The sequence below is a fragment of the Pimephales promelas genome, chromosome 10 (assembly GCF_988280905.1).
Source record: "Pimephales promelas chromosome 10, fPimPro1.hap1.1, whole genome shotgun sequence".
Classification (NCBI taxonomy): Eukaryota; Metazoa; Chordata; class Actinopteri; order Cypriniformes; family Leuciscidae; genus Pimephales; species Pimephales promelas.
Window position 1 is genome coordinate 29002388 of NC_142778.1, and position 23854 is coordinate 29026241.

Sequence of the window (23854 nt, forward strand, 5' to 3'; positions counted from 1 at the left end):
ACAAAATGTAAATACACCATAGAAAATGTTGCTTGCTTCTGTGTTTGGAGTCGAGTGCTACCATGCTTCTCTTCAATGTAGAGGTTTTTTTATATATAATTACTACATGCAGAGCTTTACTGGCATTTGATTGGATGACAAACGTCCAATCTCATGGACTGCAGGCTTTAAACAAGGTGAAATGCTCCAGAAGTTAAAAAAAGGGGGCTGACATGTGATGTCCATTGTAATGGACGCAGGGTCTGAATGGGTCAAAGGATAATCTTATGTTTTATTTTTTTATGTATCACAAACGTCTGAATTTATAATACTAAATGCTTTGGAAAGTATTCTACATGTTTAATAAATGTTCCAGCTGCCTTTGCTTACACAAGGAAACAGTATGGGAAAGCGCACCCAGGTAAAAATAAGAACTTGACAAATTCTACAAACAATTTTAGTTTGCCAACTGTTAATAATAATAAATATATATATAATATAATTATATATGCAGCAGGCGCATGACGGCAGAGAGGTAAGGTATTATATATGCAGCACGCGCACGCGTTGTTTTAGTGTAAATATTTATTTTTGTTAATTATAAATGTAAAATGATGGAAAGCTATGAAATCATATTTGTTAATTTGGGCCATATTCACAAAACATCTTAAAGCAACACCACGTAACTTTTCCTCAGTGAATTGTCCTTTACTGCTGTCATAAAAAATGTAGCCTAACACATCCTACTGTCGCACGCTCGCTGTTTATCCAGCACCAGCTTTTAAATCATGATGACAATTCAAAAGCCAAGTGGCTGCTAGGTATCTTACATGTAGTTGCAGTCTACTGTCGAGTAGGCTCCACCTATCGGCAATTGTAGCGCTTACCGTAAAGCAAGTCAAATTTGTAGTTTACTTGTCTCATTCGGACTACAGAAACGCGAACCGATGTGGCAATCTTACATAGCGTGGTTATATCAGATAAAGGACCACAAAGCGGTGGCATAAGAGCATTTCACCATGTCACGACTTGAACCACTCAAACGATTTTGAAAACATTTTAAGGTAAAACTTTAAGGCTAAAAGTAGCTCTTAACTTGATTCAGGAGAAACTCTTAAAAATAATAGGGGTCTCAGTCCTAATTTTAGTTAGACCCATTTGTTTTGGCTTAGTTACAAACAATAGAGAGAATAAAACATTCCGGTCAAGTTGAAAATAATGTCCTATTGTCGGCTCCAATAGCCTTGTGGGCACCTCAGGTGACCCGAGTTCGAGTTCAGACTCCTATGCCGCCTTCGCTTCCTGTCTACTCATTGTACTATCATAAAAAGGCAAAAAGCCAAAAACAAATCTTTAAAAGAAAATAATATTCGATGTGGCAGTTCAAGTTCATACTTCAAGTGATCGAGCAGAGTAAAATAAACGCATTGAGGGCTTTGAGCTCGGAATTTAGCCCAAACCCAAAGCCCCCCATTTATATATATATACATACCTCCTCTCGAACTGATTGGATAGACCATTTGAAAAAAATTCTATATTTGAATATTGCAACATAACTCGTTCTGCAATATTTCTGTGATTAAACCACTGGCAGAGATCGCTCCCCTATCAGCCAATCACTGTGGGCATAGTTAGTGTGTTGACATCATCCATAGCAATGAGGTCAGTGCCACCCTTTCTCCAGCTGGAGAAGCTTAAGATTTCTCTCTGTTTCTTAGCAAAAATTGGTCACCGAAGCTTTAGGTAGACTATTTTTGCGAATAGGTTTTCAGAGGAAACTCTTAACTAAGAACTTCCCTTACTGCTTATTTAGGAGAACTCTTAGTGGTAAAATGTTTTGTGAATACAGCTAGTGGTGCATTTAAAAATGCTGATCTAACTAAACATAAATGGTCAGATTATTTTACCATTATGCTATTGAATGGTCATTGCTGCAATGGTGACTGTAAATTCATAAAAAAGAAAGAATGATGGTTTGAAGGAGCAACCAATTCTAGGAACATTTCCTGTACAGACACAATGAGTTTTCAGACAATTATTTGATGCTAACCTAAATTTAAAATTCCTTTTAAATTGTACTTAGTTGTCACCATGCAAAATTAAAATATTCCAGCCCTCATATCAAAGAACTTTGATATTCATTCATTTATTTCATGAGGATAACTAAATATGTTTGTTAAATCGCAACTTTCAAAAAAATCAAAATAAAGCTGGATTAGTATCATTATCTACAGTATAAATTGTCAGACAAATTTAGTTGTAAGTTCTATAGGAACAAAATTATACCCACTCTCTTATTAATTTTATTATTTATACCCGCTCTATTATTAAATTAGAGGTTATTAAATCAATGAATTAGAGTACAAGCGCCTAAAGCTTATAAGTGCACAATGATGACAAACTAAGTGCAGAGTGTTCAACTTTCTCTAAGAGAAAAAAAAGGTTTCATATCTAGCAACAACAGTCTCAGAGTTTACTAACAACTTGTGGATGACTGACAGCTGAGGGAAAGCCGCCATCAAAGGCCGCATTCAGGACTTCATCCAGAGTGCTGGCGAAAACAAAATCCAGATCAGTTCGCACATGGGCTGGGATCTCCTCTAAATCTTTCTCGTTGCGCTTGGGGATAATAACGCGTTTCAGATTGGCCCGGTGAGCTGCCAAGACTTTATCCTTTATTCCTCCTACCTGTAGAGAGACAAGATATATCATGTCAGCTCGGACATTCAGCATCTCTGATGATGAACGGTTTAAGGTTGCTCACCGGCAGAACCAGTCCTCTCAGAGTGATCTCTCCTGTCATGGCCACATCAGAGCGCACCAGACGCCCACTCAACAGTGAGGCCAGGCACGTTACTATGGTAACACCAGCAGAGGGTCCGTCCTTAGTGACGGCCCCTGCCGGGAAGTGCAAGTGGATATCGGTACCCTCCAGGGGATCAGCGCTGCCTACAACATCATCATTCAAACACAAACATTGTGATAAAGCAGTCTCGCTCAATCAACTGTGAACATAAAATGTGGTTGAACTAAAAGCGGAGTCAAGCACAACTTATGTCCATAAATGACTGCTGTAAGTATAGTCTCATACAAAGGTTTGGGGTCAGTAATCTCTTATTTGGAAAAAATAAAACATTTTATCCAGCAAGGATGGATTCAATTTATTAAAAGGGGCAGTAGTGCAATGTTATAAAAGACTATTTTAAATAAATGCTATTTAGATTCCTTTAAAAAGTCCTGACATTATTTTATACAGTTTCCACAAAAATATTAAACAGCACAACTGTTTTCAGGAGAAATTGATTGATGTTTCTTGAGCAGCAAATCAGCATATTAGAATGATTAAAGACTGGAGTAATGATGCTGAAAATTCAGCTTTACCATCAAAGGAATAAATTACATTTTAAAATAATATTCAAATAGATCAAATGTAATAATATTTCACAATATGAAATATTGTTTTTTCTGTACTTTTTACCAAATAAATGCAACCCAAACTTTTGAACGGTAGTATACATATGTTTGGATAGTCAATGTCTATTACTAACCATTGGAGAGGAAGTAAGTCTTGGCATTGCTGCGGAGCCAGCTGATCGCTAGATGGGCAGATTCCTTCATGACATCCCCCAGCTGCCCCGTCAGGGTCAGCTGACCTTCTCCTTCCATACGACTGGCCTCCACAAACATGATCTCTCCACCCATAGGAGTCCAGGCTAGCCCGATTGCCACACCTGGTAGGGTCAGTCGCTCTGAGACCTACAAACACATACAGCTCTGATTACATACTTCACATGCTTATCTTAACATGGCAAAACAAATTATGTACATATATATATATATATATATATATATGAACTACCAGTTTTGGATCAGTAAGATTTTTTATGTTTTTAACATACATCTCTTCTGCTCACCAAGGCTACAATTATATGATTAAAAATACCAAACAGATACTTTTTCAAAAAGTATCACTACTTTATCAAGCAAATTGATACTTTTTCAAAAAAAGTCACCACTTTTTCAAAAATGAATCACTACTTTTTCAAGTGAATCGATACTTTTTCAAAAAGTATAATGTAACAAAATGTAACAAATGTATATTAACACTAATAAGTGAATGTAATAAGTACAATTTGTAACTATAATTACATTGTAATAAATGTATAATCAGACTGCAACAAATGTATAATTACATTTTTACACTACTTTTTCCAAAAAGAATCGCTACTTTTTTCAAAAAGACTTTTTCAAGTGAATCGATACTTTTCAAAAAGAATCGCTACTTTTTCAAGTTATTCGCTACATTTTCAAAAATGAATCGCTACTTTTTCAAGTGAATCGATACTTTCATAGTTCTATACAGTTACATTGTAATAAACGTAGAATTACATTGTAACGTATAATAAGACTAAAAAATTTATTATAAAAAAATTCTATGAAAAAAAATATTTAAAAAAATTCTCAATTTTAAATTTTTTTAACTTCAATTAAATCAAGGAAATTTCTCTGGCATTTGTTTCTTTTTGCTGTATCAAAAAGGTACCGAACCGTGACACAAGTGCATCGTATCGAACCGAACAGTGAATTTTGTGAACCGTTATACCCCTATGTATCCAAAGCAACTTACAAATGAGAACAACAGAAGCCCCATTAAAAGACAGACAGCTTGATTTTATACATGTCCCTTTCAAAAAATTAAACTTTTGCCTGTTTATATACTTGGTAAACTAACTTCAGAAAGCCGAATGCTAACACAAGGGTTTGAAGGAGAAGATGTGTGTGATAGTTCAGTAGAACTGAAACAGGCTACTCTCTGACTGCCTCTGGTCTTCCCCTGTCCCGTCCCCATAGGCATGGCAGGAATGCAGCCTCCATTACTAAGAGGAGAGAGCACTTTTCGGAGAAACACAACAGCACACACAGGGCCGGACAAATGAAGAATAAAAAATTTCCTTCAGAGACACAGAAAGAGGTGCAACCCAATTTGCGTAATGCACTATTCTAAGCCATTTTGTTGTAGTATAAATAGTGTTCACAGTGAATATTGCAAAAAGAAAAAGTGCGCATTTGTTTAATACTAACCTCCATTTCAAAGAGTGGCGGTCCAAGAATATCCTTAAGTGCAATGTGGTCAATAACGATTGGCATCTCTGGAGGTGCCGCTATCTCAGAATCCTCCACCTTGTTCTCTGTATTCTGGTCTAAGGGATATAGATAGAGGGAAAAGGTGGGAAACTGGCGAAAACTTTTTTTCTTAAATTTAAACCTGTACAACTGGTGTCAAAGTAAAAGAGGTTTGACATTTCATGAACTAAAAGTAAACTCCATTTAAGCAGAGATAAAAGCATATTTAGAAAAGTGAATTGCAAGAGGGGAAAAAAGCACCAGCACATCAGTTAACATGTCTATTTGAGGCTTTTCAGTCAGGAAAGTGACAGACGTTGAGGCCGAAGGGGGGGAAGTGAACAGAAAATGCGAGAAAGAGAGCTGTCTGAAATAATGGAGAATTATAGGCTGTAGAGAAATGCCACAGGGGTCCAGCTAAGGCGGAGAGCAGGTGCTATCTTAATTTTGGGAGGAAATAAAAAGGTATTATATCTTTTAATATCATACATAATAAGGAAAGCAGCTTTAGGGTGTATTTACAGAGTGTGTTCATGTGTTTATTTTTCTGAAAGCAAGTGTTGTGTATTAGCCCTTGGCAAGACATACAATTATGTACATGCCCCTTGCTGCCCACAAGTCATGTGACCAGACTGTTAATGACATGCAAAGGAGGCGAATCATGTTCTGAGAACAAAGAAGGAAACAGCATATCTCATTCTTGAAAGTTATAATAAACTGTATTAAGATTTTATAGTGCATGATTGGTCAGTGCACATTCTTCCAGGGAAAAAAGTTTTCCACCTTATTTTTTACTAACATAAACCAAGACAATCGAGGACAAAAAAATTATTTTTTAAAAAAATTATTAACCAATAATATCATAGCTCACTTTTCATAATGAATTTAATTCCGAAGGATAAAATTAAGTCCTGCCCAGCATTATTTTTGTCTTATTTAACATTATTTAACTTATTTAACATTATTTAACTATATCTTTCTTCGATCAGAAATGATTTTACAGAATTTATCATATTTATTTTATCATTGCAGGTGGAATGTAAATGTAAATGATTAGTCCCTGCATATTTTTTTAATAATTTTGAAGCAGCACTTTTTATTCAATCCAAAGCACAAATAAAAATATTTATTATTATTGTTAATTTAATTCATTTTTATTTCATTTAAACCCAAGAAAATATATTTTATTATAATAATGAAATAAGTATGATACTTTTAATTACTATTTAAGTATTTATTTTAACTTTTTTATTTAGTTTACACATTAGAAAAACGAATAGTGCTTTTACAAAAATGCTGCATTTTTATATTAATTATATGGAGCACAACGCTTCATGAGGACATGCATGTTGGTCACATGACCAGACAAATTCTTCTTGTTTTATTTATTAGTAACTGAAAACTTTTGCCTGATGCTACATGCACAATATATTCCATATCACGTTTTTGAATAGTTTCACAAACCAAAAGTACACCTTTAAAAAGCATCAGACTTTCTGCTACCTGACCAACTAATTCTTTCAATTTCCTAAACCATAAGAGGGCCGAAATGTTCTGAGAGTGGATATAACAGCAGGAAGCACATGAGACAGCTGTCATGATGTAAAAACTAGGAATAACACCTGCTACAGCGAGCAGCAGACAGAGCCAGAGAAACTGAATACAAAATAAAGCAAAGCCAAAATGAACCCCTGACCCTCGTCACTCTAAATCTCATCTCACACATGGGCCATGCAGGAGAGGATTGGGAAACAGAGTTGGGGTACATTAAAATCTAAACAGAGTGTTAACTGGCCTGGCTATTGCTTCTGTTATAGAGGAGCAGCTGCAGCGGGACAGCGAAGGGGGGTTGTAAGGCCGTCTGTTAGCACGCTTTACCCTCCTCCACCCCTCTGGGGGCCCATGTTTAGAGAGATTGATGACCAATATGTGCATGTGTGTACTGAGGTTCTCATAATGTGTGAGACTAGTTTAACTGACTGTACGTTAGATATTTTCTCAGCATGGGTTTCCTACACGTGCTCTTTAGTCTTTAGAGGTTGTGTGTACTTGATTCTGTCTGTGTGGCACAGCAAGGGTAAGTATGTGTTATGGATTGTGCTGAAGTCAGTCATCTGTATGTGGCAGAATGCTAAACCATTCCTGAGTTGCTGCTGTTGGGGAGCGAAGCACAATACACTTACAGAAACATTTCTTGAGTTAAATACATCCTTACAAAGTGTCTTAACAGCTGCGAACCTAGTGGTTCATCAATATAGGGATTTATAAGGACAATACAGATTCCAATCATATCTAAATAGCAGGGTGGAGCCGACATAAAGGGAACTACTACAAACATTAAATGGCCAAAAGGCTAAATCTTTCCAGATTTTTTGACTCATTTAAATTTTGTAATTAAATGTTTTTGAACAGTGTTTAATAGTAAGCAGTGTTTCCCCAACCATTGTTTTGGAGGGGTGGCCCAGTGCAGTTTCATTTACCTCACACACACACATACACACACACTAAAACAAGAGGCCTTTGCAAATATTGAAATATGGCCATCTTCTTTAAGCATGACTCTTTGGATTTATATGATATGGTAACACTTTACAATAAGATTCCAATTTTAGCTTTAACTAAGGTTAATAAATGTTGTAGAAGAATTGTTAGTTTGTTAATATCAACATTTAGTAATACATTTTAAATTTAATCTGTTACAATTGAATTGCTCAAATATTAATATATGCAGTAAAAACGTATATTACATAATGCATAGTTCATGAAAGCTAGCTAATACATCCTTGTTAACAAATGGGACTTGCAAATTGGTACCTATGAAATTTACATATGTTTATAGGTTATAGCTAAAGAATAATAGTTGACCTGTAATATTTTAATGTTCAAATAATATTAATGTAGAGTTTGTTCTGTAGAACTTCTCATTTGAATGTATTCATATTTATATATTTATTTCATTTAGCACATTTCAGTTCAGCACTGTTTTACTTGGAGTGTTATGTTTGTTTTTAATCCAGCATCCATTAAAAAAAACTATCGGTCGATTAATCGGTTATCGGCATGTACGGTCAAACCTAAATATCGGTATCGGGAAAATCCACTATTGGTCGACCTCTAATTAAAACTTTATTTTCATGTTTTAATTTTAACAGTAGGCTAAAGCTCATTGTGCAGCACGTTGTTTGACAAAAAGTTTGTTTAATTTCATATGGTAAAAAAAATTTAATTAATGTTTTACCTCTTCATTTGATCACTAGAAAAAACACAACACCAAATTTGTGTAAGAAAATAAAACATTTCATAGAATCTTTTAATTAAATATTGTATAGGCTAAGTTTAATAATTGTATTAGTTTCATGATTTTAATTAATTAGACATTCAAATTTTTATTGTGGCGCTAAAATTATTTTATTTTTTTATAGCGCTTTCACAAATATATATATTGTTTCTAAGCGGCTTGCTTTGACATGTCTTTTGATTACTAAAAATGTTACACTAAGTTTCCTTAACACGCCCGCTCCGCAACACTAGTAGTTTCGTGGGGTCTACCACCCTGCCTGAAAAAAATCCTTGGGGAAACACTGGTAAGTGTTTTATAGTTAGGTAATGCAACATGTTTCCAGAAGGAATGTGATGATGATGACGATGACATTTTCCCATTGGCAATGCTGCCTATCAAATGCTTACACTCGTCTCGTCAGTCAGCTCGCCTCACTCACGTCATGTGATAAATCTTACTTCTGTGCACTGCTTTGAGCAGACGTGTTTTTAATTAATCGTATTGTCTGTTTTCTAACGGAACTAAACCATTTTTACTACTATAAAAAATCAAAACAACAGCGGGGGGCTGTGCAAGTGAGGTAATCGGTGTACGGCTGAACACAGTAACACCGACCATCACAGCAAGCCTAGTTTCCAGCAACATGTACCTTTTCCTGTTCTCAAAGAAAGCAAAATACTGCACAAAGTGTCATCCAAGCCAACCAGAACATACTTATCATGTAATGTGTAGCTATGTGGTGCAGTATTTTAATCCAATCAGACTTCACTGTTGGTGGAGACAGCCATCGAGATGCATCAAAGACCAGAACACACTGGGACAGACAGTTTTCAATCTTTGCCCAAAGGCTACTATCATCAATCCAGAGTCTACGACTGAAGCAGAGCCTGGGGGAGCTGTTGTAATTCCAGCCATAAACTACAATGATGTGTGAGAGGAAAAAAAATCCCACTTTTACCTGCAAGCTGTTCCGTGGGGGACTCTGCTCTAGAGACCTTATGACCTTCAGCGACCTTCACAGCCACCGCTCGACAGATGGCTCCGATCTTCCTCTCCAAAGAGCGCACGCCTGCCTCCCGTGTGTACCTACAAACACATTCACACACAAATCTTTCTGTCATTTACTGCTGGCACTGCTGGGCCAGGGTCATGTATTGATTGCTTTTTAGCAGATAATCATCCCCAAATTAGCAATCTCTGAGGTAATTAATTAGTTTGCAGTGCAAATGTCTCTAATTGACGATCCCTGGTGTACTACAGACTTTTAGAGGAGAAGTTTGGCAGCCTGTCTTAAGATACGGTTTTGAAGGAGAGCGTGAGACAGCAGAGGATCTAGTTTATAGGAGGAGACCTAAACTGCCACACTGTTCCTGTTTAAAGTGCCATTATCAGCCTGAACCTTGAATCTTCAGAACACAAAACGCATGTGTGTGTGTGTGTGTGTGTGTGTGTGCATACTTGCTGATGATCTCGTTTGTGGTGTCCTGTGGGATCTGGAGCTGTTGCGGGGTCAGCCCATGCTGCTCCAGCTGATGAGGGATCAGGTGCCGATGGGCGATTTCTACCTTCTCCTCCTGGATGTACCCTAATGAGACACACATGCTGATATTCAGAACACAAATTACTATCAACCAATCAAGCATTCAACTACAAAACCATCTGCTCAGTTGTAGGATAGACATAATTGAGTTAAAAATATTAATCATTAAAAATGTCACATCATCAACACCACTTCCTGCTGTGTTTTTTTGTCCGCTATTGAACTCTGACCTGGCACCTGGAGGACTTCCATTCTGTCCAGCAAGGCAGGGGGGATGGTGGCCATGGTGTTTGCGGTGGCAATGAAGAGGACCTGCGAGAGGTCAAATGGCACGTTGAGGTAATGGTCGGTGAAGCTGTGGTTCTGCTCCGGGTCCAGAACCTAAAAAATGACCACAGTTAATTTGCACAAATTTAGGTATTAACACAAAAATTAGATTTAGAAATAGATCTCATGATGAACTGTTGATAATTCAATCATGATTCTCATGATTTGGACTGCTCTGGCCTGAGGAGGTAACCATAGCAACAGGCTCCTCAAACCACTTCTGTTAGAATCAACACTGGATGGTACATCGACAAAACAAACACGGTCATTATTGTTTTATTAAGGATTCACATATCATCATACAGTTCCAAAAAAGCTTCCCTTCCAATCTGTTATTAATATGTTAAACATTAAACAATTTATTAAAATCATATTTTTTACAACACCATTACTAATCTTTAATTACATCTGAACTGTCATCTGAACTAATTACACCTCACACATCTGAACTATACTTCATCATGGTAAGGGTGAGTGTTTACCAAAGCATTTCTTGACAAGTCCTCTTTTTTTCAATAGTTTGCTATGGGAGCCAGTAGAGTGTCTACTCCATGCTAAATATCGCGCTTGGCTTGTTTAGCTAATCATGAGTCGATTCTTTAAAAAAATTCGTAAGTTTTGATTGTAAGCATTCACACCAAGGACAATAATTATAACCATAATGATAAAGATAAAGTTTTAAAAAACATTCTCAATTTAAAAGTCCACACCACAACTATTATAATGGCACAGTTGAATGATATCATTGGAATCACTTTTCAGAGCATTTTTTTTCCCGCAAATGAATGAGCCTTTGTGTGAACAGGCATTTAGTCAAGTAATAACACCGCTCCGAGATGCACCATGAGGTATGACACATGAGATGAGTTATGTGCCGAATTTTAATACTCAGGGTTAAGGGTTTAAAACAAGATCGTTATAGCTATAAACAATCATCTTTCAAATATTTATTTTGAAATGCTGTATACTATCAGCCTGTGACAAGCTAAATCACAGAGCTAAGCTTTCTGCAGAGTTTGTTGTCAGGTCATGTCTGCCGCCCTGTGATGAACTTTCCTATCTCCTGATCCTATCTGAACCTCAATGAAAGCCTCACATGCTTTACAGTAGGAGATGAACGTCACTGTCGTGATGCTTTTTGAGTGGCGATCTTCTGATTACGCGATGCAGACTGCTGATCTATGGAGAAATTGTAAGATACAATTCTCTCCCTCTGAATTATTGTAAAAGTATGTCATGCCAAGATTAAGATCAGATACATGGATGTTCAGAGCATGCATGGAAAATATTTGGATATTTATCTCAGTAAATAGTGATGTGTATGTGATCTTGTGTACAGCAACTAGTACACAATACAACCTATGGTATGTGAGCACTAACCTTGCATGCAAAATGATCTTGTAGACCACACATGAAAACATTTAAAAAAAAAAAAAACTTTTTCTTTCAGTATCCTGGCATATGTCATGCAGTGAGTCTGGGTAATACCATCCTGGAACAGAGCGAAGTGCCCTGTCGGCTTTACACTATTCCATCTCAAGTTTTTCAATTTGAAATCAGATCACAGTATCACATCCATCGAGTGCCTTTTAAAACTTTTATTTAGCCTTAAACATTTATACATCCAGCCTTCCATCCTTTCATCCTTCCCTAGTACATCCATCCAGGCAAACTTTATTTTTATATTTCCCTATGACTTTTTATGTATGTATTAGGATTTTCTTGTAGTGTGAGACTGTGGTCAATACAAGGCAAGTAGAAGTGCTGTAACCTAGATGTAGTTTCTCTCACCTCCAGCAGGGCGGCAGCAGGATCTCCCTGTAGGCTCTTCCCAAGTTTGTCCACCTCATCCAATAAAAAGACAGGATTGTTTACCCCAACAGTCTTCAGTCCATTTATAATGCGGCCAGGCATGCTACCTACGTACGTGCGTCTGAGGACAAAAACACGTGGAGATAAAGTTGGACTGGGGAAAAAATTGCGAGATGGAGAGGTAAAAGATGGAGTGGAACATGACAAAAAAAAGATCTATATCAGGACTGAGGTGTGCAAAAAAAAAAAAAAAAGGTCTATATCAGGACTGAGGTGTGCAAAAAAAAAAAAAAAAAAAAAAAGATCACAATCTTGCAACTGTTATGATGCAGTTCTATTCAGGTCACTGTACTTTTGGTTGTCAGTAGGTGTTCCTGCTCCTGGAACATAATTGGTGGGCTGAGTAGCTGATCAAAAAAAAATAATTAAATGAATAACGTCTTGACAATGTTGCTGGATGGCGCTTGAGTGCATCTGATGGGGTCGAAAACATAAACTGTAGCATTTCATCCCACTGAACTTCCAAATAGGCAGGATACAAAGACAGACAGGATGGAGTTGTGCTCTAATTACAGTCATTAGGGGGTGTAAGACTGTCATTAAACTTAAACACCCCACTGTAGTAAACTAATGCAGACTCTTTTAAAGAAAGGTGTTGTGAAGAGACAAACGCAGAGTTTAAGGGGGAAGGTCTCGTAAGAGGACACATTTTCCGTAGGAGAGTGTGAGGTTTGACATTGACCAATCAGAAAACACAGAGGCTCGTCCAGGCCTGCAGGGTGTCGTGATGTTATCACCTTCTAGTTTCTATAGTGACAAGAGATCAAAGGGAACATCAAAAGAAATCACAATGCAGGTCAAGGTTTAAAGTTTCTCTTGTCACTGAAAGGTCACTACATCACGTCTCTTTGGTGGGTTCATCATTGCCTCACACCTCAATCTGACACATCTATATCACTGCAAGCTTCACATGTTGGTTATGACTCACCATTTGATTGCAAAACAAAGCTTGAATGGCTTGAGGTTTAAACGTCTGAAGGATCTTGGATTAGTAACGTAACACCTGAGTTAATCACAGTAACATGAGGGTTGGGTAACAGGGTTTTAGCAATGTGGTGGAAACCTTTTTTGTTTATATAGTAAACAGTTTAAGGTCATTATGGGTTTTTTTGGTAAGAAGTAATACTTTTATTCAGCAAGGATGCACTACGTTGCGACAAATTGACAGTGAAGACTTTTACATTGTTATAAAAGAAAAGGTCTGTCAAATAAATAATGTTCTTTTGAACATCTATTCATCAAAGAATCCTGAAAAAAAAGTATTCTAAGTGTCCCACGACACACTACGTCAAATGGATCGTGCCAAAATCAGGCTAAAATCGGACAGTATGGGCTGTCAATCCTTCAAAAAGAACTTGAGGTAAAATATTGTTTTCTTATATATTTTTACTTTTAGTCTTAACGTTAGCACCATCGTCTCTCTTTCGTTTGGCCATTTTTGAAAGTTGTGTACGAAAAAGCTTCTGTGCTCCTATTGGTCAACCTCATACATGTGACGGAACCGTCGTGGACGACCGTTAAAAAAATTAAACATGCTAGTCTTTTTGTCGTGATGTCGTGATGTAGGTTGCCGCCCACTATGACAGAGATGATATGATCGAATCTTGCGTCACGACGCCCGTTGTCGTTTACGAATCCCCACGACACCCTACATCAAACGGATCGTGCCAAAATCGGGCTAAAATTGTGTGATCTGAACCAGGCATTACAGACCTCAAACTATATGTATTATTCGTGCAGACTTTTGGCAAGTCTGGTTCACACAGCTTATTCTGGCCAAGAACAGCTCACAAAAGGACTTGACCTGCATGTACAATGACCAACTACAGTTTCTTCCTCAAAGCAGTCTGACACTGAGGTTATATGTATCATGTACCATTGTCTGTTTAAAGATCAGACTTTGAGTCTACTACCATTATCCATTATGATGACCTCTTTCTTACCTGTGGCCACGGATGTCAGACTGATCACAGACTCCCCCCAAGGCGATGCGGTGGAACTCTCGACCCAGTGTGCGAGCGATGGAACGCCCAACGCTGGTCTTTCCCACACCGGGGGGTCCTACAAAACACAGTATGGGACCCTTGAGGGTATTCTTGAGCTGCCGCACAGCCAGATACTCCAGCACCCTCCTCTTCAGCTTCTCCATGGCATAGTGATCATTATCCAAGAGCACCCGCGCTGCACGGATGTCCAGGCAATCTAAGTGGATAACAATGAAACATTTAATAGAATTAAAATATTGAGTATAATAAGATTTTTCTAAATGAATACTTTTATTCAGAAAGGATGCATTGCATAAAAAGTGACACTAAAGACAATTATAATGTTACAAAAAATTCAAATACATTTTCTTTTGGACTTTTTATCAAAAACAGATGCATCAGGGTTTCAACAAAAATATTAAGCTGCACAACTGTTTTCAGCATTTATTATAATATGAAATGTTTCTTGAGCACCTAATCAGCATATTAGAACGATTTCTGAAGGATCATGTGACACTGAAGACTCAAAATGTATTCAAATATAAAAAATTTAAATTATAATAATATTTTACAATATTACACTTTTTTACAGTATTTTTGATAAATGCATCATTTGATAAAATAAATGCAAAAAGACTATTTTTCAAAAACATTTTGCAAACCCTAAACAGTTATTGTAGCCCTTGATTGCACGCATGATGTAAAAATTGGGAAAGGAATGTGAGTATTTTATCAAATACATATGCATCTCCACTACCTCATGTAATAAGATACAGACATATGTGCAGCTGTCTCATAAAGTAAAACTTAAACTGGGCACAGAATTTTCTTTATGGTTCTCACAAATCATGAATCGTCCATTTCTTCATTTACAGGAGAACATTCCTGTAAGGGCAGACCTCTCTATTCCCAGCTTTCAGATGCTGATATAAACCACTAAATCAGTTTTCTTCTAATGCTGTCCCCACCCTTGAGTGCTGAGCTTAAAAGACTGTGAAATGCACTTCGTGTACATGAGACTTTCCCAGCAGAATTCCAGCCTCAAGGTCTGTAACACATTTAGCAAGGGAAATTCAGAGGTGTGTGTATGGGAGCATTCAATCACATGCGCATGTTTGTTTGAGCTCTTCGTAGATAGTCAGAGATCCTATTTCAAGGCAAGCTATAAGCTTAGGATAATAGGTAATGCATACACTTTTTTACATGGCTTTAAGTCTGCCAGTAAAATTGGCAAAACAAAAAATAATAGCTGCAATCATCCACATATTATATTACATATTATAAAACAAAACAGAAAATTAATGAATAGAAAGGTGTTTAATGTTTCTCAACATATGGTTCAACACTCTAGCTATGCTTGGCAGGATCATGTACTGTACTGGAGTCCCTCATGTGGCCATGCACAACATGAAAAGAATAACACGTGTAAACAGCTCAAATGCCTCAAAAGCAATTCACTCACAAAATGAGGTAAAAGTCTCCCTCTGCTGATGGCTAAGCAGTGTAAGCAGACTCTACGATTGATTTTACATGAAAAGCTTAACTAAAACGTACAAAAATGTTATCAACAATTAAAAATATTCTAAAAATGTATTTAACATAAAATTTAATTAAACTACAATGCTTTAAATTAATTTTCCAAAAGTTTATTATGCATTTAGTGTATATATACACTACAGTTATTTTATGAATATACTAATACTTTTATTCACAAATAACATTAAATTAAATAAAAATTAAGAGTTGTTATATTCATAATATTATATTATATTTATATATATAATATTTGTTTTTTAAACGTTCTATTTATCAAAGCATCCTGGAAAAAAATGCATCACCTTTTAAAAAATATTAAGCAGCCCAACTGTTTTCAACATTGATGATAATAATAAATGTTTCTTAAGCACCAAAATCAGCATATTAGAATGATTTCAAAATCATCATGTGACACTGAAGACTGGAGACTTAAATTACATTTAAAAACATCAAAATATAAAACAGTTCTTCTTTATTGTCATGAAATGACTGTTTTACTGTATTTTGATCAAATAAATGTAGCCTTTATGAGCATGAGAGATTTTTTTCAAAAACATTTTAAAATCTTACCGACCCAAAACTTTTGAACTGTAGTGTACAAAACATTGGTAAAACATTAGCATGGGTCATTTAGAAATATACAATATATCTACAATTAAAAATTGTCAAACAAATAGTTACTAATTTTTAATTTAAACATTTATGTATGGATGGAGTAATTAACATTATGAAATACTACAATAAATAATGCTATAGTTTGACTTAATTTAATAATATAATGCTACATACATACATACTTATATTTAGTATTATATAAAATATATTAATATAATAATTTGAGGTTTAATTAATGCCCGACGAGGTGTCCATTGTCAGGTTTTAATGGACGACGGCGAGGCGTGAACCGGCCGATGCGCAGCGGAGGACGGTTGCCTCCGCCGAAGTCCATTAAAACCTGACAATGGACACCTCGAAGGGGATTAACCCGCTTATAACATGGTCACTTGCCAAATAAAACATTTTTAAAACATTAGCTGCAAGTGTATATTTTAATTAGGCTAAATCTAGTTTTTTTACAAATAATAACTCGCCTGGTTTATTTAGCAACCAGAGATATTTATAGTCCGCTGAGCTTGTAGAACCCTTCAGGTTCAAAAATAAATTTTTTTATTTTTTTATTACACATAAAACAATTAATCAAACAAGCTTCTTAGGCTTGAAACGCTGTATTCTCCTCCTGCCTTGGTTGTCTGGACTGCTGCGTAAAACTCCCGCAGGGTCTCATTCAGAGCAGCAGCGGTGTAATTTTCTTTGTGACGTTTCTCCGTTTTATTCACATTTTTCTTTCTTCAGCAGCATCCCAGTCGTCAAAGTGGTCATATTCTCCATAAATGTTAAAAGAAATAACAAAGTCGCTCATTGTTGTATTAGTAGGCTATGTAATATCTAACTAACGTTAGATGTTTGTTTTGATAGAGCAAATTGTTAACGGATACTTTGACTGCCTGTTGCTATGGTTACTCACAGCTGTTGTGGGCAGCGCATTTATTTATTAATTTCGAATAGTAAACAGGCAATTTCACCAGAACTACTTTCCTAGGTGTCCTCTATCACTTTTTAACGGACACCCTGCAGCCAATCAGAATCGAGTATTCACCCAGACCATGGTATAATAGTTAATAATAGCTTATAACAGTTGCACTCCAAAACCAAAAATGCATGTATACAAAAATACAAATACATTTTATTTCATTTTATATTAGAAAGCTTTCTTACCTGTAGTGCTCTTGCTCCAGGGCAGCTCTACCATCATCTCCAGATAGTTCCGGGTGAGGGCATACTCTGGCATGGACTGTGGCATCTTCTTTAAACTGTGGCAAAAAAAATGTGTTGTAGATGAGGAAGAAATCCATATAGGATGCAGCTGAGGAGGGGGAGTCATGAATGTAGTAGTTTACTTTATATTAGCATAATAGTAGTATACTTTATTGACTTTATTTATAAGATAAACTGTTATTCAGCATTTGTACAGATACAGGAACAAAGGAATTCTTATATGAATGTGCCATTAATTCAAATAATGATTAAACTGTAAAGAAAATGACTTCATTTGAATCAGTCTAAAAACAACTGCAAAAAGTCCCTTGCTGTCTATTGCGTAGGCAACTGTGAAATGCGGTTTAGTCTGAAATTACCAGTACATACCGCCTGAGCTCCTTGAGACACACGCGCAGTGCAGCTTCTGGCATAGCTGCTCCCTTCACCTTCTTCTCCAGCAAAACATTGTCATCCCCATCTTCATCCTCCTCATCCAGCGAGAACTGACGACCTGGGAACACACCACCTTTACGGATGGCCAGCACCTAGGAGAAAGGACAAGAACTGTGATAGTCCAGGAAGTTGTGGAGGAAGGTGACTGTGCAGAAAGAGAAACAAATGCTGGCCTACCCTTTTGTCATCATCAGGTCTGAGTTTGCGTGTCTTTTGCAGTAACTTGAGCCCTTCAATTTGTCTGGTGAGCAGAGGAAGGGCCTTCTTAAACCGTTCCTCCAAGTCTATTGCATCCAGCACCTGACAACAGCACATTCAGAAAACACTTATAAAAACAAATGTGTTTAGGTTTAAACATGGTGCATGATCACAGTAGGACTCTAACCCTTGCACAATAACCCTTATTACTGTCGCACCTGCAGTTTCTCTTTGTTGGAAGTGCGGATCATGGAGGCCAGGACATCCGGTAGGGTTTCTCTAGGCAGACTGTCCAACAGACGCCGGAGTTTAGCCACCACAGGCACAGACATGTCCAACATCCCAACCAGCTGGACAAAGAGAGGCCAGAGAACACGGTCAATACACTGAATGAAAAGCCTACATGCAATGAATCATTCTGTATCATTTGGCAAAGAATGAAGCCTTTACATTCATTCAGTTTCAATGATGACTCATTGTATAGATGATTGGTGCCAAAAGAGAAAACCACTCACAATTCCATTCATCTTTTCTTCAGTCATAAAAAAAGAATGTCTTTGACTTTTTTTAACATATCTTTTATATTTTCTGAAAACTTTGACTGCCATCAATTACCAATATTTGAATTTATCAAAAAATGTATCAAATTCTAATGTTGGTTATCATACCTCAAAGAGGTAATTGGTAAAAATGTAAAAAAAAATAAATAAATAAATAAATATTCAATCTATATATATATATATATATATATACATATATATATATATATATATATATATATATATATATATATAATTAATCAATTGATTAATTAATTATATATACGTATATATATATATATATATATATAATTAATTGATTGATTAATTAATTATATATACTACTATTGATATACATATATATATATATTAGGGCTGTGCAAAAATTAATTGCGATTAATCGCATCCAAAATAAAAGTCTGTGTTTACATAATATATTTGTGTGTGCTGTATATAATTATTTTGTATATATAAATAAATACACACACATGCATGTATATTTAAGAAAATGTGTTATTCATATATAAAATATTTATATTTATATAATATAGATTATGTATTTTTATATATATACAGAATTTAAGCGCAAATAATTCTTAAATATATACATGCATGCATAGGTATTTATTTATACAAAATAATTATATACAGCACACACAAATATATTATGTAAACACAGACTTTTATTTTGGATGCGATTAATCGCAATAAATTTTTGCACAGCCCTAATATATATATATATATATATATATATATATTACCATTAAAAAAATCAGGGTCAGTAAGGTGGTTTTTTTTAAGGAAATTAATACATTTATTCAGCATAGACACATGTAATTATGGAAGCATGTTTCGGCCACAGGAAAAAAAATAATTCAAAGATAATTGTAACTTTTTATCTCACAATTCTGACTTTTTTCTCACAACTGTGAGAGATTCAGAATTGCAAGATATGAACTCACAACTGTGAATTTAAATCACAATTTGGAGAATTGTGAGATATAAACTCGCAATTGCGTGTTATAAAGTCCAATTCTGAGGAAATAGACTTTTTTTTTCAGCATTAAATTTTTTTTTCTCAGAAAGTTTATATCTCACAATTCTGCCTTTATAACACACAATTGCGACTTTATATCACACAATTCTAAGAAAAAAAGAAGGGTCATGAAGGATATGTGACACTGAAGACTGGAGTAATGATGCTGAAAATTCAGCTTTGCCATCACAGGAATAAATTATATTTTTTTAAATATTACACAGTCACTTTGATCTGTAATAATATTTCACAATATTACTGTTTGTTTTTGGTCAAATAAATGCAGCCTTGGTGACCAGACTTCTTTCAAAAACATTTACAAAATCTTACTTAATCTTATATTACACACAGGTGTATCAAGTGAATAATATCTGTGACTTGTGGAAAAAGTTATTTTTATAGACTGTTAACAAAATCACATCACAAACGCTGCTGACCTGTACAGCGGCCTGATGGAATCTCTGTGCCAGTTCTCCCAGCTCTCCAACAGCCGGATCTCCCTCTGTGTACTGCTCCAGCTTGTCTAGCTGTTCCACCTCTGCCATCGGGAAAGGTCTCTCTCTAAGCAGTTGGGTCACACGAAAGCGACACAAGCCCGTAATGAGCAGTGTGTAGTGTGGTTTTGGCCAGTTGCTGCCTACGACCTGTACTGCCAGTCCTGCTGTGCCAATACTGAGACAGAAGACAGAAGCAGAGATATATACAGTACTGTGTAAAAGTTTTAGGCCACCATTAGATGTTGTTTTAGCAATGGTATAATCACTATATATAATTATTTCACAGTCTCTTTATTGGAATATGACCAGAAAATATGGCTCCTATAGGCTAAAGTGGCAAGTATTTCTCTTAAACATATCAAATGGAAAAGGACAGGAAGAACAAGAAAAGTTTCGAAATCTGATAACTCACGGTGTTCCGGACGGCTGTAAATTTCTACTCACTGTGTTTCGGACAGGTAGAAAGAGTCATTTCTAATCTAGAACGCATACATCTCAACAACTATAAGCTGGGTTGATCGGAAGCGAAAGAGGACGAGGCAAAGATGACACGGATAGGCTATATATAGATGCAATGACGTGAAGTGTTTATTTAAAGAATTTGCGGAAAACGGTCTAGTGTCCGGAATACTGTGATGTCCGGAATACGAGTCTACGTTAGACGTTTCTGAGAGTTTCTACTTTGAGAAACAAGTCCAGGAGGTCACATTAAATCAGAGATGCCCAAACTAGGGCCCGCAGGCCAAAGTTGGCCCGTGGTATCCTTTGATTTGGCCCGCCATACCATTCGAGGAGAGGGGACTTCTTTAAAATGCCAAACTTTACAAATAAAACTGCATTAGTTAATCAGATTGAAGTTGTTATATATTAATTTTAAATATTATAAAATAAATAAACCCATAGCAACTTTAATGTAATACCGTTTGATTTATGATGCAAAATTTACTTTTGGCCCACGGCCCACAATCAAGTTTGATTTTTGGACCTTCGCCCTTCATAGGAAAAAGTTGCATTTATTGTTTTGCAATAAATTCACCCCTGCAATAAATAATGATTTTTGCTTAAAGAAGCCAGTTTGGTCTGATTTTTTGTTTGTTTTACTTTTGTGTACATAATTCCTGTATTTTCTGTATGTATCTTAATAAAGAGAGGACATTAAAACATTGTTAAAACAAAAAAGCTGGTGGTGGCCTTTTGCACAGCACTATATATATATATATATATATATATATATATATATATATATATATATATATATATATATATATATATAGCCTATATATATAGCGACTTTCAACAATTTGTTACATTTGTCATTTATATGACTTCCAGGCCTGTATTCCTTTCTTATATGTAAATCTTTAAATCTTTTACATTAAACCCTGACTGGTTTACCCTGACTGACATTGATCGCTGAGCAGAGACTCGTTAGGTTAAAGTCCATCTGTTGCTCAAACGATTATTCTAGAAAACAAACACTGTCGCTACAGCAGGTCTCTAGCATGTAAAAAACATTATAATCAGGCATGTGGTTAATGTTTATACATTATTCAACTAAAACACACAAAGCTACAGTTTAGTGAATACAATATTATAATGTCTCAATGTCAGTCATCATCACCAGTACAAACATTTATATGGTAATGGTTACCATTGGTAACCATAAAGATTTCGGGAAAATATCAAAGTTACACATTATAAAATAAAGTTTATAATACAATAAAAGTAACTTATTTATTATAGAAGCATAATAAATGACTATGGTTTCATAACGACAGTTGCATCACACTGGACCTGCAGCGGGTTTGACAGTCTTGACAGCGCAGACCGACCAACCTGTGCAAAGACGGGAGCTCATCGCTGTCGTGCTCGGGGTCTCTAGTGTTTGGAACAATCCCTATGATGGTGCTCTTCAGCGAGGTCCCCTTTAGCAGTCTGCTCTTCACCAACTGCATGTTTCTCGCCGTGTCGACGCTGATTCTCATGGTCGAGCCGGGTAACAGCACTCCATCATGAGTACACAGCAGAGGCAGCCGGCTGGGTATTTGAATACCACTGTTGGATGACATTGTGCAAAGGCTGGGTAGACGTTTAAAGTTTAAAACTTGTATTCGCAGTGAACTACGGGTGTAAGGATGCCTTCATCATCTGACAGACTGGACAAAACGATAACAGGAAGTTGGAACTACGGCAGATAAACTAGAACAATCTTTGGAGTGCAAACGAAACGCCTACTTTTGAGAAACCCCGCGGAACGTGGCCAAATGTACACTGTGTACTCTCTTACTTAGGGGACGACATTGCAAAATCAGAAAAAAATATTGGAACATTTGGCTAAAATGGCTAAAAATTCACGCGGCAGGGGTAAAATCTTTAGGATAGATGGCCCAGGCCCAATGATAAATTTGGAAATTTTGTAATCACAATTTTTATTCTCTTTTATAGCTATTCAATTCTATTCTATTGACTAGCTTTTGTTCTACTTTTTAGAGGAAACAGACAAGAGCAAAAAGGTTGAGAACCACTGCTAAAGAGGACAGAAAAGGTCCAGCGCTTCACAGGATCAAAACAAGCAATTATTATATATTATTATAAGTTCTATTATAAATTATTATAAGTATTCATTAATATTTTTAATTACCTTTTATTTTTATATTTTCAGTTTTCAGTTTAATTTGAGTTTGTTTTAGCTATATATATATATATATATATATATATATATATATATATATATATATATGATTATGAGTAAAAATAAAGCTAATCAGAAATATATATATATATATATATATATATATATTTCTTATTAGCTTTATTTTTACTCATAATTAGTTCAACTTATTTTATTTCAGTTATTTGCCAATGCAATATTTCTAGTTTATTATTATTTTAAAAATGCAAAAGTTTTCTTTTAGGGTTAGAGTGTTTATAATCAGCTATATAAAATAATTTAGGGTAACACTTTATTTTACTGTCCTGGTTACATACACTCACCCAAAGGATTATTAGGAACACCATACTAATACTGTGTTCGACCCCCTTTCGCCTTAAGAACTGCCTTAATTCTACATGGCATTGATTCAACAAGGTGCTGAAAGCATTAGAAATGTTGGCCCATAGTGATAGGATAGCATCTTGCAGTTGATGGAGATTTGTGGGATGCACATCCAGGGCACGAAGCTCCTGTTCCACCACATCCCAAAGATGCTCTATTGGATTGAGATCTGGTGACTGTGGGGGCCATTTTAGTACAGTGAACTCATTGTCATGTTCAAGAAACCAATTTCAAATGATTAGAGCTTTGTGACATGGTGCATTATCCTGCTGGAAGTAGCCATCAGAGGATGGGTACATGGTGTCCATAAAGGGATGGACATGGTCAGGAACAATGCTCAGGTAGGCCGTGGCATTTAAACAATGCCCAACTGGCACTAAGCAGCCTAAAGTGTGCTAAGAAAACATCCCCACACCATTACACCATCACCACCAGCCTGCACAGTGCTAACAAGGCATGATGGATCCATGTTCTCATTCTGTTTACGCCAAATTCTGACTCTACCATCTGAATGTCTCAACAGAAATCGAGACTCATCAGACCAGGCAACATTTTTCCAGTCTTCAACGGTCCAATTTTGGTGAGCTCTTGCAAATTGTAGCCTCTTTTTCCTAT

General features: G+C 36.0%; 1 protein-coding gene across 1 annotated transcript; it reads right to left on the reverse strand.

The window, feature by feature from the left end:
• Window positions 1–563: 563 nt before the first annotated feature.
• Window positions 564–22374, reverse strand: lonp2 (lon peptidase 2, peroxisomal). The gene is made up of 15 exons (XM_039691774.2): window positions 22021–22374; window positions 20125–20359; window positions 18331–18462; window positions 18092–18214; window positions 17849–18006; window positions 17420–17514; window positions 14066–14324; window positions 12042–12183; window positions 10154–10304; window positions 9842–9968; window positions 9342–9469; window positions 5062–5180; window positions 3528–3735; window positions 2744–2928; window positions 564–2667 (listed from the first exon to the last, which is right to left on the reverse strand). The coding sequence occupies exons 1-15, from the start codon at window positions 22251–22253 to the stop codon at window positions 2446–2448; spliced, it is 2517 nt and encodes an 838-aa protein (XP_039547708.2). The 5' UTR covers window positions 22254–22374; the 3' UTR covers window positions 564–2445.
• Between the last annotated feature and the right edge of the window lie 1480 nt (window positions 22375–23854).